Raw genomic sequence first — 19,771 nt, 5'->3', positions numbered from 1 at the left:
GGGACAGGACTCCAAAACATCTCAATGTTATTAAATCACTAAGAATGGGCCATGATATTTGACAACAAAACATATCACAGAATCACAATCAGGATTAGTGTTCCTCAATCCAATTCTGAAGCTCTTCCCTACACAGAGATGCCCCTACTGTAGGATCATTAGCCCCTTCGAGATCATCTTGTCAAGCTGCTTGCCAGAAACTAACCCAACCTCTAGAAAGCTCCAATTATTAGCAACATCTACAGGTCAAAAGCTGCCTGGTGACTTTCCGATGCCCTCACTCATGACTGTATTACTCACCCCCTGTTAATTCTCACTTGGCCAGCACTCTCTACACATTCAGGCATGGACCTTCAAGGTAAGCTATCCGTGACTCCTGGCCCCCTCTGCTGGACATCCCGGGAGAAACAGTCCAATCGCCCGCCTTCCTGTGTCAGTGGAACTTGTCATAATGCCACAAGGCCAGGCAGGCAGAGGAGGACCGCAGGAACAAAGGCGGAGTTTATGAAGGCCCACCTCATCCTTCTGGAGCGGTGAGAGGCAGAGATTACGAAGCAGAGATGCAGCACCATACTGCTTGTTTTTAATATAAACTCCAAAAGGGAGGAAATTTTTGTCTGTTTTCTCATTGATATAAAGTACCCAGAACACAGCCTGGCATGCAGGAGGCACTCCGTGAACATCTGCTGCATGAGCCGTATTCCATGTGTTCTATTCCCAGGATAGGAATTCTGTTGGGTTACAATGTACTGAAGACACCAGTTTCCCCTAGAGCAAAGACTGCCACTCAAATACCTTTCCCTGGGATATCAGAATTCCTCGCAGGGTGTCGAACCCAACAGAAGGCCCGAGTCCAGTTTCGTCGAGCGAGCCTTCCAGGTCGAACATGGGGATGCAGGGACAGAAGAGCTCGGAGAGGTGGTGCAGCAGCAGCAGGCGGTTCCTCAGTGCGATGATGGGGATCTCCTGCAGGTGATTGTACTCCATGGGGACCTGGAACATAGAAACGGCCTTCAGCCCCTCAGGCACCAAAGGCACAGGGGGGCCACAGTGTGACACCCATTAAGGATTCTGAAAACAATTGTTTCAAAACCAGAGCAGCATTATGGTTTCTGAGTTTGCTTTACAAAACCTAACTGTGCTGCTTTTAAAATAATATTCTGTCCAGTTTGACTGTAAAAAAAAAATTTGTCTATACAAATATATTTACTAAGAAGCGTGAGGCATGTACATCAGAACAGTGGTGAAGGTTATAAGATATAGAAGGTGATACACACTGTACACACAGAATGTTGGCTGGCATGAATATTAAGGTTTTTTTTGAGACAGGGTCTCACTCTGTCACCCAGGCAAGAGGGCAGTGGTGCAATCACTGCAGCTTTAACCTTTCAGACTCAAGCGATCCTCCCACCTCAGCCCTCAGCCTCCCAAGTAGCTGGGACTACAGGTGTACGCCACTATGCCCAGCTAATTTTGTAGAGACAGGGTTTTGCTATGTTGTCCAGGCTCGTCCCGAACTCCTGAGTTCAGGCAATCCACCCACCTCGGCCTCCCAAAGTGTTGGGATTACAGGCATGAGCCACCACAACCAGCCAAATATCGAGGCTCGTAAATACACTGTTTGGTTAACATTTACTGAGCCTGAATTACTTTCACCGAGAAGCCTCTGTAAATACACAACGACAGGATGCAGCACGTGACAGGAGCACACTTTGCTCGCCCCCGACCCACCCAGCCTGCCCAGACTCACCTGTGCTGGGAGTTTGCCAGCGCTGGCGGGCTTGCTGGTCGACCAGGCGAGGGTATGTGCTGAGCCACAGGCCACACGGTTGACCTTCTTACCCTGAAGGGCAGCTACCAACCGAGGCCTCTGGATGGCATTGGTGGTTCCATCTCCCAGCTGTCCCTCATCATTGTCGCCCCATGTATAAACCTCACCTGAATGAAGTGCATTTAGAATCAGAACCTGTACACTAGGGCCAACAAACGCATGGCTGCCAATGTCTTCCCATCACACACACAACCAACGCGCCCTGCCCTTCAGCCGGGTGTTGACCTAGCTGTCAACTCTACATCTGACCTAGACGTGAATGTCTGCTTTACGTAGGACCTAAATGTGAATACACGCTAATTACACATCCAAAGAGGCAAGCGTACTTCCCAGGACTCTCCACAGCCCCTGCTGGCCACCAGGCCTCTTCTAGTAAGAGGCACAGGACTCTGGTCTAAAGCCTCCAACAGTGTTAGTTCTCAGGACTAGGCGTGTACGGCAGCAGTTCTCCATCGGAATAATATCAGAACAGACAGCAATATCCCGAACATCCCAAATCCATCGGAATAACATCAGAACAGATAGCAATATCCCAAACATCCCAAATCCATCGGAATAATATTAGAACAGATAGCAATATCCCTAACATCCCAAATTGCTCTTGCATGTGAAACAGAAGAGGAAAAGTCTGTTTGATTTATTTTATACTTTGAGATAGGGTCTCACTCTGTTGCCCAGGCTGGAGTAAACTGGCATGATCACGGTTCGCTGCAGCCTCAACCTCCCCAGCTCAAGTGATCCTCCCACCTCATCTCCCAAAGTGTTGGGATTACAGGCATGAATCACTGTGACGAAGTCTCACTCTGTCACCCAGGCTGGAATGCAGTGGTATGATCTTGGCTCACCGCAATCTCCGTCTCCCGGGTTTGAGTGATTCTCCTGCCTCAGCCTCCTGAGTAGCTAGGCTTACAGGAGCACGCCAACATGCCCAGCTAATTTTTGTATTTTTAGTAGAGATGGGGTTTCACCATGTTGCTCAGGCTGGTCTTGAACTCGTGACCTCATGATCCGCCTGCCTCGGTCTCCCAAAGTGCTGGGATTACAGGTGCGCGCCACCATGCCCCAGTCAATTTTTGTGTTTTTAGTAGAGATGGGGTTTCACCATGTTAGTCAGGCTGGTCTCGAACTCCTGACCTCGTGATCCACCTTAAAATCCATGTTTTAAAAATCAAAACCACAATGTGATACCACCTCACTCCTGCAAGAATGGCCATAAAAAAATAAATAAATAAGCAAATAATAGATGTTGGCACGGATGTGGTGAAAAGGGAACACTTACACTGCTGGTGAAAACAGAAACCAGTACAACCCATTGAGATTTTCCCTCTAGAGGGGATAAAAACCAGAAACAAGCTATCTGTGAAAATGCGTTGTGATGGAAAGCATTTTCCATGCTCCACTGTGGAAAAGTGTAGAGATTCCTCCAAGAACTAAAAGTAGATCTACCATTTGATCCAGCAATCCCACCACTAGGTATCTACCCAGAAGAAAAGAAGTCACTATTTGAAAAAGTACTTGCACACGCATGTTTATAGCAGCACAATTTGCAGTTACGTAAACATGGAACCAGCTCCAAAGCCCATCAATCAATGAGTGGATAAGAAAACGTGGTGTATATACACCACAGAACACTGCTAGCCATAAAAAGGAATGAAACGATGGCATTCACAGCAACCTGCATGGGACTGGAGACCATTATTCTAAGTAAAGTAACTCAGGAACGGAAAACCAAACCATATGTTCTCATGCTATGAGGATGCAGCGGCTTAAGAATGACACAATGGACTTTGGGGACTCGGGGGAAAAGGTAGGAGAGGAGTGAGGGATAAAAGACTACACATTGGGTACTGTGTACACTGCCTGGGCTATGGGTACACCACGTCTCAGAAATCACCTCTAAAGAACTTATTCATGTAACCAAACACCACCTGTTCCCCAAAAACTTGTTGAAATACAAATAAATTTAAAAAATAACATACAAAAAGAACATGCAGCTTCTATTCGTACCCTAAACATAAGGTTCACCATTCACGAGAATCATCACACTTTTCAGTGCACCGTGTTGGACCTCAACCAAGAAATACCACCAGAAAATATTCTCAGGCAAGGTCCCTGGTGACCAGGATGGAAATAAGGCTCACGTTCTCTGGAGACACCATTAGCCTTGTCAAATCTACTCCTCGGGTGTCTGGAAAGTGTGATGCCTGCGTGATCAAGGGCAGTGTGCTTGTCTCCTGCCCCTGCCTGCTCCCCTGTGCTTGTCTCCTGCCCCTGCCTGCTCCCCTGTGCTTGTCTCCTGCCCCTGCCTGCTCCCCTGTGCTTGTCTCCTGCCCCTGCCTGCTCCCCTGTGCTTGTCTCCTGCCCCTGTCTGCTCCCCTGTGCTTGTCTCCTGCCCCTGCCTGCTCCCCGCAGGTTGCTCCTAAAGCCACGAGGCGGGTGTCGCACACACAAGGTGAGGAGGACGTCTCCGCAGATGCAGCCGGGCACAGGGAATGAGTCCGCGAGCATGAGGAGGGCTTCCACCCAGGTGCTAGGTTCGAGGGGGGTTAGCCAAGACCCCACATGTGAGGGGAGGAGCCACGCACCGGAGGATGAGACGCTGGTTATGCATGGGGTCGGGGGGCCAAACTGCCAGAAGAGAAAGGAGCTGCCAGGCTGCCAAGAGAAAACTGGAATGAACCCTGTGGATCAGAACTGGACCTGGGGATACTGGTGGGAACTCATAGCTTTCAACACACATGCAGATCCAGGAGGAAACATCAAACATAAACCGGGGTATTGTTTACATGACCAGTCCCTGGCTTTGCCCATTGAGGAGGCCTGGGGAGCGGTGACGCCTCAATAGCAATGAGCTCACCCATCATCCAGACCTTGTCTGCTCAAGGCCATTCTCCTCCACAGACGCCAGGCTCCTTGGAGAAATGGCCAGGTCGAGGCGTGGGGCACGGCGGGACCAAGAGGCGGCTGATGTTCTTCTGCCAGAGCAGGGAAGTTCTCCCACAACGGGGACACACAACAAGGGGGCAGAGCCAGCCACACAGAGCACAACTAGAGCATCAAAACAAAAAGGAAAAGACTCTATACCCCAATGAATACATTAGGATCCACGAGGAATTCATTCAAAGCTGCATAAGAAAGGAATATTTAAGTAGATTCAGGTGTCCCTACCAAATCCTTATTATAAACAATGTCCACGGTGAAAAGCACGGCGGACAGCAACGTAATCAAGTGACTGTAGTGAGCATCATCAGAAAGGAGACAAACTGCATGTCACCTGCAAGGATGAACCGTGACGATCAAAGACACACAACCCGAACCTACGGCAGAAACACCGGAAAAAACCCGGACTGAAGAACATGCTACAAAATAACTGGTGTCAAGTTGCCAGAGGCCCAGGAAGACTGAGGAAGTGAAAGGATGATGCCAGGCACTGAGGGAGTGCCACAGGACAGTGAAATGATTAAAGGGTGCGTGCTTATATAACTCACCAAAGGCTTCAACGGCCGGGCGCGGTGGCTCATGCCTGTAATCCCAGCACTTTGGGAGGCTGAGGCAGGCGGATCACAAGGTCAGGAGATCGAGACCATCCTGGCTAGCACGGTGAAACCCCGTCTCTACTAAATAATACAAAAAAAACTAGCCAGGCGAGGTGGCGGGCGCCTGTAGTCCCAGCTACTCGCGAGGCTGAGGCAGGAGAATGGCGTAAACCCAGGAGGCAGAGCTTGCAGTGGGCTGAGATCCGGCCACTGCACTCCAGCCTGGGCGACAGAGAGAGACTCCGTCTTAAAAAAAAAAAAAAAAAAAAAAAAAAGGCTTTAACAAGGAGCACAGTTTGCAGGACGGCCATGTTAGTGAAAGATGGCGCCCACATTTTCCACCGCTGCCTTAACACATCCCCACCGCCCGGCTGGCTTAAACCACACACACTTAGGATCCTTTCGCTCTGCGGGTCGGAAGTCCCGCATGGGTCTCCCTTCCCAGAGGCCCCAGGGAGAGTTTCCTTGCTCATTCAGACACGGCTCGGTTCTCTGTGGGACTGAGGTCCAGGTTTCTTGCTGGCTGAGCTATTCTCAGCTTCCAGGGGCCACCCCATTCCCCCACCCTGTTCCTCCACGAAAGCAACAGAGGGTAGAGAGCTCTCAGACTTTGAAAATCTTTCTACTACCTCTTCAGTCACATCTCTGACTGACTCCTGTGCCTTCTTTTCTGATCAAAAAGTCTGTGTAATTACACTGGGTTCACTAAATAATCCAGAATAATCTCCATATCAAGTCAGCGGATTCACAAACTTCATTCGACCTGAAAAGTCCCTTTCGCCATCGTGTCAGGGTACCCCGGACCAACCCCACACTCGTGATTCTCCAGCACAAGTTACAAGACTCAGCATACACTCCTGCTCGGAGTTACAGCATATCACGGCAAGAGGACACACAGTAAGACCAGCACAGGAATGGGGACCTGCGGCGAAGCAGAGGGGGAACCAGGAGCAAGCTTCCAGAGTCCTCTCCCACAAGAGCCACACAGGACAAGCTTAACTGCCCCAGCACTGAGCTGTGTCAAGTGCCGTCTTCTGGGAAGCTGGGTAGAGACTCCATACCCAGGGTTTCCATCGGGGCTGATCACACAGGCACCCCCTTCCTGGCGTGTAACAAGTTCCAGACCAAGGAAAGCAGGTTTCAGCACAAACCACATCACTTGTAAAGACAGTTCAGGCACAGTGAACCACACTTACCACCTAGGGAACAGGGTAGTCTTCCCAAAACCCAGGTTCCCAGACACCAGCATAGGGCCAAGCCTGCAGCAGGTCTGTCTAAGGACATGTCTCAGGCTGGCTGCCAGCTCTGTTCTGCACAGCCCAGTAATAAGTAATAAGTAGACCTCTTTCACAGGTTTAACAGCAGGGGCTGAAGATGACAGGGCCAAAGCCCTGCTGACTGCAGATAAGACTCTCAGGACATGGTATAAGCCCCAGCCTTTGCCTCCTTTTTTTTTTTTGAGACAGAGTCTTGCTCTGTTGCCAGGCTGGAGTGCAATGGCACGACCTTGGCTCACTGCAACCTCCACCTCCCGGGTTCAAGCAATTCTCTTGCCTCAGCCTCTTGAGTAGCTGAGACTACAGGCACGCACCACTATGCCCAGCTAATTTTTGTATTTTTAGTAGAGACGGAGTTTCACCGTGTAGGCCAGGCTGGTCTCGATCTCTTGACCTCGTGATCCGTCCGCCTCAGCCTCCCAAAGTGCTGGGATGACAGGACTGTGCCCCCTTTTAAGGCTGTGCATGTCATTTATGCTCAAGCAACCCACTTAGATTCACCGGCCTCAGTCCTGCGGCGCCGAGCCCCCACCTACCGTCCTCTGTGCAGCACACACAGTGCAAGGAGCCAGTGGCAATGGCGATGACTTTCTTTCCCTGCAACCCTTGGACCTGCCGAGGTCTTCGAACATGGTCATCCGATCCATGGCCCAACCTGTGATAATCGCCTTTGCCCCTGCACATGAAGGAAGCATAGAAATTATGGAGCAAGGTCATCTCATTGACCACCCTGCCCAGCCTCCTGGGCAGCCTCTGCTCTTCAGGACACAACCATGGCCTGCTGCAGAAGGTACATTCCCATCCATGAAAAGGTAGCGCGCACACCCCAATTAAAATCTGGTTTTAGTGGGTTTAAACAGAATTTTGCATACCAGGTATAAACAGCTCCAGATTTGGTAAGGGCAACAGAAAACTGGGATCCGCATTCCACTTTAACTACTCCAAGACCGGTAAGAGAATCAATCTAGAAGGGGAAAAAGTTCAATTAGACAGACAGCATCAAGGCCCCTGCGGACTGCTATAACCACACTGAGATTTAACTAAATCTAGTAGGAATTCTGAAAACTTGTACCTATGATGAATAATTAGTGCAACTGAAAATCATATTCCACTTAATCTGAGCACTCCCAGAAAGCAGGGGGGACCGTGACTGACAACGTGCCCACTGGCGTGCCCACTGGCACACGGTGGCCGGCGGGATCCAGCACACGGCACTGGAAGGGGAAGCTCTGCAGGTGAGGCCCGCAAGCCTCTCCCCAGAATGGCCTCCCCCAGCCGTGCTTCTCCGTGCAGCAGCACATAATCCAGCAGTCCCTGTGTCTCTCCTCACCTGTCCCAGCCCTCTCAGACCAGAGGCCCGCGGGGAAGGAGCAGCAGGCAGGGGACGGATGGCCAAGAGCAGTGGGCCCCACCCATCCTCCACACTGCACACTTGCCAGTCAACACTTTTCCTTATCCTGCAAGCTGCTCCTCATGACCTCGGCGATTGCTCTCATATGTAAGTTCTCATATTCAACTCTAAACTCAAATTAATTACAACTGACTTCATTCTCTTAATGAGCTCTCCCCTGGTGTCTGGCCCTACCACAACGGCCTCAGGACATCCTGCTCCAGCCCCTCTGATGCCTAGCATCCTCACCCTTGAAAGTGCAAAGCCCAGGCTCCTTCCCGCAAGAAGGGGCCTCTGACGCATGCCACTGGTGAGGGTCTGCCCCAGAGCACCTGTGCCACACCTGCAACCCCACAGCCCCACGAGAGAGGAGGCTGGGCAGAGACAGGTTCACAGCGCCAGGCTCCCAAGTACCAGCAGAGCGCCTGGGCTACACAGCGGTGTGGCGCACACTGATGTCACTGAGCAACACGTGCAGGACCTGAACCACGTACCAGCCACCCGTTCTTAAGAACACAAGACATTCTGGCAAAGCTAAAAAATCGCCTGGAGCCACGAGGCTTGTGTGGGGCAGATAGCGCGCTGGGGCAGGCCCTACTCTCAGTCCTCACAGGACACCCTTTAGCAAGCACTGGCACCCCCCAGGCACGAGCCGTGGCAACTCCACACCACTATGAACTGAGAGAGTGTGAGCCTACATGCTAAATAAACCGGGGGGCTCCACGGTGCCCGGATGATCCCATCCACTTCTCAAAAGAACGCACACAGCACATAAAACACCTTATTCCCTCTAGGCCCTCCACACACTTTCTAGCCAATTACCCACTCTATTGACTGGAAAGAAGGTAAAGAGGAGGTTAAAGTGCTCACAGAGGGTCAGTAATGGGGGCTCTGAGGCCGTGTTTTCCCAGAGGGCCCCTGGGGACCCCTGACTGGGGTGAGCTGGGAGAGCACTGGGCAGGGCAAGAATGGGAAGTACCTTCATTGGCACTTTACAGCCATCGCTGCCTCCTCGGCCAAGCTTGCCGTAGTCCCCGTCCCCCCAAGACCAGACGGTGTCGTCGTCCGTGAGACAGAGGGTCTGGGCGTCTCCGCTGCCACAGGCGATGTCTACCACACGGTGGCCCTGCAGCGCCTCCACCTTCAGAGAAAAGGGACTTGGGTTGGCCGAGCACAACACAAGAAGGCTCGCCACAGGAGTGGCTTCACAACACTGCCATTCCTTTTTTATGGGGGTACCTGTTTTAAGCCTTTATAGAGATGATTTCTAAAATTCTATAAGACAAAAGAGAAAGCACCTTCATCTGTTAGAACTACACGCATCTAAACGATAGGAGGAGGTATTAGTGTCTTTGATGAGCCAACCCTACATCACCATGAAGGCTGTTTATTCACTTCTGGCACCCAAAAATACAGTGGGCCTTCTCGAAGCCAAAGCATTTTTCTAGATGCCAAGCAATATTTACCACTACAAAGAAAAGGATGTTTAAATGACTCATGGAAGAAATATGTACCAAGATGGTTTTTATTTCCACCAGAAAGAACTTCTACTTGTAAATGGGGCTATGACCAACAACCCTAAAACCAAAAAAATCTAGAACAGCAAATACTTTGGAATTTTAAAATCATAGCAATAGGGGCAAACCGCCCCCATCTGACAGCAGGAGCGAGGAGCGTGCAGCCCCCAGCCCCGGCACACGGCGCCTCCTCACCAGCTTCGGCTTCAGCTGGTCCTCGCTGTCGCTGTGCCCCAGCCGGCCGTAGCGGCCTTTGCCCCACGTGTAGAGGTCCCCGGCTGCTGTGACACAGGCACTGTGGGCTCCACCAGCAGCAACATCGACCACTTCAATTCCTCTCAGAGACTCAATGACACGAGGGCGGTCACACGGACTGCAAAAAAGTCACCAAATAGAACAGAAATACGTTTTTCTTCTTAAACATTTTTCAGCATATTAAATACCTCTCAATCTACACCTTCCTAATCAGTTAATTGTTAAATCAATCAAGAAGAATCATTCAGACCTGAACTCAAAAGGTCACCACGTCCGACCTCCTTCCAGTACAAGGCCAGAGGGCAGGGCTTCCCCAGTTCTGAATCAGAGGCTGGAAAGTGATCACACATACTGGGCCAAGTTCGAAGCACAGCCCATTTTTCAAAGGTCTATGAGCTGAGAACAGGTTTTACATTTTAAAGGGTTTAAAAAAAAAAAAAAAAGAATCATATGCAACTCCTAAAATAGTCACCATCTGGCCCTACAAGGAAAGTTTGCACCTCACCCCCACTACGAATTAACAGTTCATTAAGGAGTTTTAACATACGCATGTCACTAATCTGTAACACAGTGACTACTGATAACACACTTTTTCTTTTCTTACTAAGTTTTGAAAGAAGCTCTTTATATATTGTGGCTATCAGACCTTAGTCAGATTATATGATTGTGAATATCCTTTGCCAGCTCATGGCTTCAGTCTCTTCACAATGTCTTTCAAAGAGCAGTTTGTAATTTTTATAAAGTCCAAGTTATATCCTCCTTTCATGAATCATGCTTTTGGAGTTGAATCTAAAACTCTTTTCTGACCTAAAGTCACAAAAATTTTCTCATGTTTTCTTCTAGAACTTTTTAGTTTTACATTTTACATTCATGACTTCGGTTCATTTTGAATGAATGTTGGGATATGGTGTAAAGTACGAATTTAAGTTCATTTCTTGCCATAGGCTAACCAATTATTCAAAACCACTTACTGAAAAGAGTGTATTTTCTCCAATGAACTGGCTGCGCACTCTTATAAACTGCGCACTAGAAATTGTGAGAAGTCCAGTTTCATTTTGCCACACTCGTCTTGTCAGTACTGCCTGCCAGTTTCTGGATTCTCTCTTCTGCTCCACTGATGTATCTGCCTCTCTCTTTACCCCAGCACCAAACCACATTGTTTACTGCAGCTATAAATGAGGCTTAAGTCAGGTAGTGCAAGTCTTCTGACCTTTTCCTCGTTTGCAGAGTTGATTGGACTATTCTAGGCCATTTGCATCTCCATACGTTTTATGTTTGGCTTATCGATTTCTATAGAAAGCTTGATTGAGAAGGTGTTGAATCTACAGATTGGAGGATGACCAGCAAATTAACAATACGGACTCTTCTGATAACCAGTAAATTAACAATACGGACTCTTCTGCTCCATGAACACAGCATGCCCCCTCATGACTTTAGGTCTTTCAAAAATTATCTGAGCAATACTTCGTAGTCCTCTGTCTACAGGTCATTCACATTTTTGGGTCAGATTTATCCCTTAGTTTTTCAATTCTGGGAAGAGGGTAAATGGTATTTTAAAATTTCACTTTCTGGTTACATATATGTATATGTATAGACATAAAAGAAACTTTTATTTATTGATCTTCTATCCCTCAACACTGCTAGCCTCACTTAACAGTTCTAGTAACTTTTTGTAAACACCATCAAGTTCTCTGCAAAAACAATGTTTTCTGCAAAAAAGACAGTTTTAATTCTCTTTTCAATCTAGATGCCTTTTATTTCTTTGCACTGCTATACTGCACTTACTTAACCTGCTGTACAATGTTGAAGAGAAGTGGTGATAGCAGACATCCTTGCCTTGACCCTGAACTCGGGGAAAGCTTTCCATCTGTTGCCATTAACTACAATCTAAGCTCTAGGTTAACAGAGATGCCCTTTATCAGGTAAAGGAGATCTTTTACTCCTAGACTACTCAGAGATTTTACAGAAATGGATGTTGGAGTTTGCCAAATTACTTTTTTCCTCCTCTTTATTAAGATGATCATATAGTTTTCTTTTTTACATTGATTGATTTTTCTAATGTTAAACCAAACTTGTGATTTCTGGCAAAAACATCTCACTTGGCCACACTATGTATTACTTAATTCAACATTAAAAACTTTTACATCTACGTTCATGAAGGATATTGGTCTGTATTTTCCTAGGAATGGCTGAGTCTGACTTTGATATGAGTAAAGCTATCCTCAGAAAAACGAGTTGAGAATTCCCTCTGCCAATTTTCTGAAAAAGTTTATGAAGAATTGTTATCTGTTAGCTACATGTCTGTTAGAAATCACCAGTCATCTGGTCCCAGACATTTGTTTGCAGGAAATTCAATTTCTTAGACACATCGCTATTCTACTCAAGTCATCTATTTCTTCTTGAGTGAGCTGTGAAGAGTATGTGTCCTTTGAGGAACTTGTCTATTTCATCTAAAAAGTCAAATTTCTTAGCATTAAGTTGTACATTATGCTTAATTATTTTTTAATATCTGTATACCCTGGGGTGAGGAAAACTTCTCTATTCCTAATATTTCTAAAATTTGTAATCTCCTTTTTTCTTGATGAGTCTAGACAGAGATTTTAACAATTATATTGATCTTCTCAAAGAACTGGTTTTTGTTTCCTTTATCTCTATTGTTTTTCCATTTTCTATGTTATGGATTCTGCTCTGCTCTTTCTTACTCCTTCTCTTTCTTGTGTTTACTTTGGATTGTATCCATCCTTATTGTCCTTTTCTAAGATGGATACTAAGGTCATAGTTCTGAGACCATTTTTCTTTTTTAAAATAGGCATTTCATGCAATGAATTTCCTTCTAAGTTCTGCTTTTGCTGGATCCCACACATTTTGGTACACTGTTTTCATTTTCACTCTTCAAAATTATTTATAATTTACTTTCTGATTCATTCTTTGATCCATCAGTTATTTAGAAATGTTTTACTTTCAAAATACTGGAGGTTTTCCAGGAATCTGTTATTAATTTCTAATTTAATCTCCCTGCGGACAGAGAACATATTGTACATAACTTGAATCTTTCTGAGGTGTAAGATTTGTTTTATGGCCCAAATCATGATCTATATTGGTAGGTATTCCTCATGCACTTGAAAAGAATGTAGTTTGTCCAGTAGAGTGTTCTAAAACATGTCAGTTAGGTCAAGTTAGTTGATACAGCTGTTCAAATCTTCTATCCGTTTTTTTTATGTACTTGTTCTATCAATTATTGAAGAAGGGGTATTCGAATCTCTAGTTACAACTGTGGATTTGTCTATTTCTCCATGCAGTTTTATTTTAATTTCATGTATCCGGAAGATCTATTCTGAAGGGTGCAAAGGTTTAAGATATTATGTCCTCTTGATGAACTATCCACTGCATCATCTGGATACTGTTCTTTCTGTCCCTGTCAATATTGTTTGCTATGAATTCTACTTTGTATGACATTAACACAGGCATTCCAGCTTTCTTCTGATGTACATTAGCATGGTATGTATCTCCCTGTCCTTTCGCTTTTAGCCTATTTATGTGTCTATATTTAAAGTGGGACCCCTGAAGGCAGCGTATGGTTTGATCTTGCTCTTATATCCATTCTAACAACTTCTGACTTTTAACTGGGCTGTTTGAATCATTTACATTTGATGTGATTAACATATTTGGCAGCTGGGGTGCAGTGGCTCACACCTATAATTCCAGTGCTTTGGGAGACCGAGACAGGAGGACTGCTTGAGGCCAGGAGTTTGAGACCAGCCTGGGCAACAAAGCAAGACCTCACCTCTACAAAAAATAAAAATAAATTAGCTGGGCGTGGCAGCACGAACCTGTAGTCCTAGCTACTCAGGAGGCTGAGACAGGAGGATTGCTTGAGCCCAGGAATTCAAGGCTGCAGTGAGTCATGATCATGCCACTGCACTCCAGTCTGGGTGACAAAAGAAGACCCCAGCTCTAAAAAAAATGTGTGTGTGTCTTAGGTTTAAATCTGTATCTTGCTTATTTATCTGTTCTTTGTTGCCATTTTCCTCTTGCTTTCTTTTGGATGAACTGATTATGTTTTACGACTTCACTTCAACTTCTTTGTTGGTTCATCATATAAAAACTCCTGTGTTATTTCAGTGATTGCTTTGGGGGTGTGTAGATTACATCTCTAACTTATCACAGTCTACTCTGAAGTCCTATAATGCCGCTGTGTAAGAACTCCCCAAGTCTACTTCCACTTCCTCCCCTAGGCTTTGTGTTATAATTAACTTCTGTGTAGGTTTTAAACACCTTAACTTATTTGTATTATGTGCCTGACATACTCAATTATCTCTTTCAAAGATCTGTATGGTAAGGAAAAACGTCATGACATTAACGTTTCTTCATTCCTTTGATAGAGTCATGATTCTATCTGGTATAACCTTCCTTCTATTTAAAGAAATTCTTTTAAGGTTTTGGTTGTGCAGGTCTGTGGTTCTTTCAGTTTTTGTTTATGTAAACAACTCTATTTCAACTTAATTCTTGAAAAAATATTTCTGCTGAGTTAAAAAAAAAAACAAAACGTTGGCAATAATTTTTACTTATAGAAAACCCACTGTCTTCTAGCTTGCATGATTCCTCAGAGACATCTGCGGCTAGGCTTATCTTTCTTCTTGTAACTTGTTTGGTCACCCCCACCCCGGCCCATCCTCGCCCCAGCTGCTTTTAAAACATTTTTCTCTTTATCTCTGGTCTTGATCCATTCACCTTGGTGTAGTTTTCTTCATGTTTCTTTTGCTTAGGGTTCTTTAAACATCTTGAATCAGTGGATTTATCGTTTTCAACAAATATGGAAATTTTTTAGCCATTATTTCTTCAAAACGCTGCATGTTCCCCTCCTTTGGTGGCTCTCATTATGCATATATTAGGACATCTGAGGTTGTCCTACAGTTCACCTCTCTGATGTTCTGTTCATTTGTAGTCTTCTTTCTGTTTCACTCTGGATAGTTTCTTTCATTATGTCTTCAAGTTCACTGATCTTTTTTTCCTGTAATGTCTAATCTGCCATTAATCCCATCCAATGTATTTTTCATCTTTAGAACTTTGATTTGGGCATTTAAGTATATTCCAGGCTTTATCTAACACATTCAAGTTCTCTTCTAGCTTCCTGAAGATATGGTATAAGGTTAAAATAACTATTTTAATAAAGTTCTTATCTAGTAATTCTACCACTGATACCATTTCTGAGTCAGTTTCAACTGATGACTTTTCTCCTCACATAAGCTGTATTTTCCTGCTCCCCTGCATGGTTGGTAATTTTTTATTGGATGCAGGAAATTGTGAAATTTACCTTATTGGGTGGTTCATGTTTATATTCATAAAAATATTCTTGAGCTTTGATCTCTGTGATAAGTTACTTATTAGTAGTTTAATCCTTTCAGGTCTTGCTTTTAAGCTTTGTTGGTGGGATGAAAGCAACAGTTCGTCTGTGGTTAATTTTTCACCAATACTGGGTAACATCATTCTTAGTACTTTAATCGTTGCCCTGTAAACTGTGAGGTTTGGGGATCTAGCTCCGTCTCCCTGCCATGTGAGTTCTGGGGACTATTCTTTCTCATCCTTTGGGCAGTCTGTTCTTCAACCTCACAGCTGTGAGTGCTGTATTAGGCTCTGCAGGTTTCCGGCTCTCTGTGCAGCTCTCTCCACTCTAGTACTCTGCAGACTCTGTATATCTTGGCCTCCCTGGACTTCCAGTTCTATCTCCTCTATACTAAGGGAGTCTGCCAGAATCTGCCTGGTGTTCTCTTTCCTGTGTCACAGCCTGGAAACTTTCTACAGGAAGTGCATTGGGCAATTTTTAGAACTTCCCTTGTTTTTTATTTTTCATTTAAAAAACATTTTAATTTTTAATTTTTGTGGGTACATAGATGTATATATTTACAGGGTATATGAAATATTTTGATTCAGGCATACAGTGTATAATAATCATATCAGATGATTATTATAAATAATATCATGATTAAAATCATATCAGATGATTATTATAAATAATGATAAATGGGTTATCCATCACCTCAAGCGTTTATCCTTTCCTGTGTCACAAACAATCCAATTATAATTTAGTTACTTTAAAACATACAACAAGTTATTGTTGCCTATAGTCACCTGTTGTGGTATCATACTCGATCTTACTCATTCTACCTACCTATATTTTTGTACCATTAACCATCATCCCTGAGAATTCCCCTTGTTTCCCATGATTCAGAGAACACTGTATTTTGTTGCCTGATATTCAATGTCTTTGGGACTGTTGTTTATTTTATTTTTTAAGACAGGATCTCACTCTGTCACCCAGGCTGCAATGCAGTGGCACAATCTCAGCTCACTGTAACCTCCACCTCCCAAGTAGCTGGGACTATAGGTGTGCGCCACACATCTGGCTAATTTTTTTTCTATTTTTCGTAGAAATGGGGTTTTGTCATGTTGCCTAGGCTGGTCTTGAACTCCTGAGTTCAAGCAAACTGCCTACCTCAGCTTCCCAAAGTGCTGGGACAACAGGCGTGAGGCCACCACACCGGACCAGCTGAATATATTTTATATGGTGTTTTAGTTATTCCTAGGATAGGAAAGCCCCTGTTACTGCAATCTGTTTGGTAGTTCTCATTAATTTTTTAAAACTTGTGAGTTTGGTTCGTTTGTTTAAAAAATGGTGTCAATGCTGTGTGCTTTCTTCCTCACTCCTATTTTCTCTGTATGTGCAGTTCTAGTACCACGCATGTTACACAAAATGCCAAACGTGATTCCCTGGATGATTTAAGGGAGAAGGACAAAAAAAACACTGACTTAGGACTTGTCAAAAACTCAGAATTCACTTTTCCTCTCCACAGAGGAGTCATATGGGCAAGCCTTCATACTGGAACGTAACACTATTTCTGCCAAACAAGTCATTCACATTATTTAGTTTGAGCAGATTGCTGTAAATGTTACCTTGGAAAACAAAGGGCCAATAAACTGCAGCAGCATCAAGACAAACAAACAAAGACAAATAGAAGGTTGAAATAATGTCTTCACATCATACCTTCTGTTGCCATGCCCCAGCTTCCCATCTTCTGCCTCACCCCAAGAGTAAACTTCTCCTTCTGAAGACAGGGCAAGGCAGTGCTTTCCTCCTGAGTTCACAGCTACTTTCTTAATAAACACATGCTGAATGGATTCAAGCAATGTTGGGGTAGACACCGACTCTGTCCCTCCAATGCCTAGTCTGCCACCTGCACCATACCCAGTGGCATACAGCTAAGAGAAGAAAAAGCAACATCAGTTTCCAATCTCAGTATCCCCCAAATTTAGTAATTCATAAATCCATGCTTTAGACATTTTTACCACATAGAAATAAAATTTAAAGTTAAAAATCTCAGGAATGTAAGTTTATGAGTTTATACATGCTCTACCAAAGTTCTAGAAATGAAATAAAAACATGACTATTAGAAATTCCAAATTCAAAAAACATATTGTGAAAATAAGGTCTTCTCCCTGGAAACTCTTCCATTTTTGTGTAGAATACCAACTACAATTAACACCAAGAAAAGCAAAAAACAATTTAATTACCTACTCTATGCAAATCTCTGACAATAACAGCCACAAAAACATATCCATAAAAGAGCACAAGCACATTTTACTATTTCAGCAGGGCAGCACATAAACCACATGGGAAAAAAGTCTTTTCTTTTTTTTTAAATCTAAGTGGGAATGTTTTAGGACACAAAACATCTATGATTAATTTTAAAAAACATGATTAACGTAAAAACACACACACATGCAATCAGACTGCCGTTTTCCAAATGAGGGCAAACATCCCTCCTGATACAAACTTAAATGCTGTTCCATGCTGTTTCAGACACCTTTCGAACGTGCTGCTGCACTGACATAATAGAAAGGAAGCCACGAGGGCCAACGCAGGAAGTGAAACCCAAGCTCAGGTGGATCAACAACCTCCGCCCCCAAAGCCAGCTTCGGTGGGGAGGGTGTAAGGCTCTTGGGTGCACGGTAATGCGGCGCGCCTCCAAGGACTTCCTGCAGAAAGTGGGGCACCAAAGGGTTGCCCCTCAGTGACTGTGAATAAGAAATAAGAACAACAGAGAAAGCTGCCCTTCTCAGTCTCAGCTCTGACAGGGAGACAGAGGCTTGCCCCTGAGAATTCATAACTACTGGCAAATTATAGCCCACAGGCCAAAGGAGGCCCATCATTTCTTTCTGTAAATGAAGTTTTACTGGAACACAGCCACACCCACTCATTTATAGTATGTCCAGGGCTGCTTTTGAAGTTGCAACAGAGACCACATGACCCAAAGCTGAAAACACTATTGTACCCTTTACAGAAAGTCCTTACCAACCCCTACCCTAGAAAAAGGACAAAATAAAGATATTTTGAAACAAAACAATCAGAATTAACCAACAAAAGAATTTCACTGAAGTAAACTGAAAAAGATATGATAAAGGAGAAGGAAATTATTTTGTAAGATCTGAGACATAACAAACGATGGTAAGAAATGACAGTAAGCAAAGATGTGCAACATTTGGCTAACTGTAAAAAAACTACGGTCCATATAAAACAACCAAAACAACAACAATAAGTCTATGGCAGAGGGAATAGGTTAGAACCCAAACACTGGGTAACAAGGGGTCACTGATTGGGAGGAGGGGAGAAATACTAATTAACTTTAGGTTTTTAACTACATATGTTAAAATAACCAGAGAAGCAACGAAAAGAAACAGAATTCTCCTGAGAATTGACAAAGAGGAACTATATTTCAAACCTTTTTGTGAGGCTAGACCACGTCGACACCTGTGCTAACAGTCTGCCTCTAACACGGTTCACAGTGATCCCTGCTTCCAAATACGCGCGCTCCTGTGTACAGGCACACCCCATTTGACTGTGCCTCGCTTTACTGTACCTCTAGATACTGCTGTTTACAAACCGAAGGTCTGTGGCAACCCTACACTGATCAAGTCTCTCGGCGCCATTCTTCCACCAGCACGTGCTGACTTACTGTCTCTATGTCACGTTTTGAAAATTCTTGCAATATTTTAAACTTTTTCATTATTATTTTATCTGTTATGATGATCTGTGATCACTAATGTTTGATGTTACTGTTGTACTTGTTTTGAGGCACCACAAACCACACCCATAGAAGACGGTGAACTTAAACGGTGAATGTTATGTATGTTCTGACTGTTTCGCCAACAGCTGTTCTCCCACCTCCCCTCTCCTCAGACCTCCCCTCTCCCCAGACCTCCCCTCTCCCCAGACCTCTCCCTCTCCCCGGACCTCTCCCTCTCCCCGGACCTCTCCCTCTCCCCGACCTCTCCCTCCCCTCGGACCTCTCCCTCCCCTCGGACCTCCCCTCGCCTCAGACCTCTCCCTCTCCTCAGACCTCCCCTCTCCCCAGACCTCTCCCTCTCCCCAGACCTCTCCCTCCCCTCAGACCTCTCCCTCCCCTCAGACCTCTCCCTCCCCTCAGACCTCCCCTCGCCTCAGACCTCCCCTCGCCTCAGACCTCTCCCTCTCCTCAGACCTCTCCCTCTCCTCAGACCTCCCCTCGCCTCAGACCTCCCCTCGCCTCAGACCTCCCCTCTCCCCAGACCTGTCCCTCTCCCCAGACCTCTCCCTCCCCTCAGACCTCTCCCTCCCCTCAGACCTCCCCTCGCCTCAGACCTCCCCTCGCCTCAGACCTCTCCCTCTCCTCAGACCTCCCCTCTCCCCAGACCTCCCCTCTCCCCAGACCTCCCCGCGCCTCAGACCTCCCCTCGCCTCAGACCTCCCCTCTCCCCAGACCTCTCCCTCTCCCTAGACCTCCCCTCTCCCCAGACCTCCCTATTGTGTCCCTGAGACCCAACTTATATAGAAATTAGGCCACTTAATAACCCTACAGTGGCCTCTAAGAGTTCAAGTGAAAGGAAGAGTTGCATATTTCTCATTTAAGTCAAAAGCCAGAAATGAGTAA

The 19,771-nt window shown here is 45.3% G+C and overlaps 1 protein-coding gene across 7 annotated transcripts in view; it reads right to left on the bottom strand.

Moving 5' to 3' along the window:
* LOC103245991 (E3 ubiquitin-protein ligase HERC2) overlaps positions 1–19,771 on the bottom strand; it is a 219,985-nt gene that overhangs the window by 12,873 nt on the left and 187,341 nt on the right. For all 7 annotated transcript variants that reach the window (XM_008017306.3, XM_073011972.1, XM_008017312.3 and 4 more), the window contains 7 exons: positions 16,849–17,063; positions 9,747–9,924; positions 9,014–9,175; positions 7,517–7,608; positions 7,181–7,320; positions 1,751–1,938; positions 796–993 (listed from right to left, as the gene is read on the bottom strand). In XM_008017306.3, coding sequence (XP_008015497.3) covers positions 796–993; positions 1,751–1,938; positions 7,181–7,320; positions 7,517–7,608; positions 9,014–9,175; positions 9,747–9,924; positions 16,849–17,063 — 1,173 coding nt within the window. The remainder of the gene's footprint in view (positions 1–795; positions 994–1,750; positions 1,939–7,180; positions 7,321–7,516; positions 7,609–9,013; positions 9,176–9,746; positions 9,925–16,848; positions 17,064–19,771) is intronic.

The sequence above is a fragment of the Chlorocebus sabaeus genome, chromosome 26 (assembly GCF_047675955.1).
Source record: "Chlorocebus sabaeus isolate Y175 chromosome 26, mChlSab1.0.hap1, whole genome shotgun sequence".
NCBI lineage: Eukaryota > Metazoa > Chordata > Mammalia > Primates > Cercopithecidae > Chlorocebus > Chlorocebus sabaeus.
This window is presented reverse-complemented; position numbering and strand designations above follow the sequence as displayed.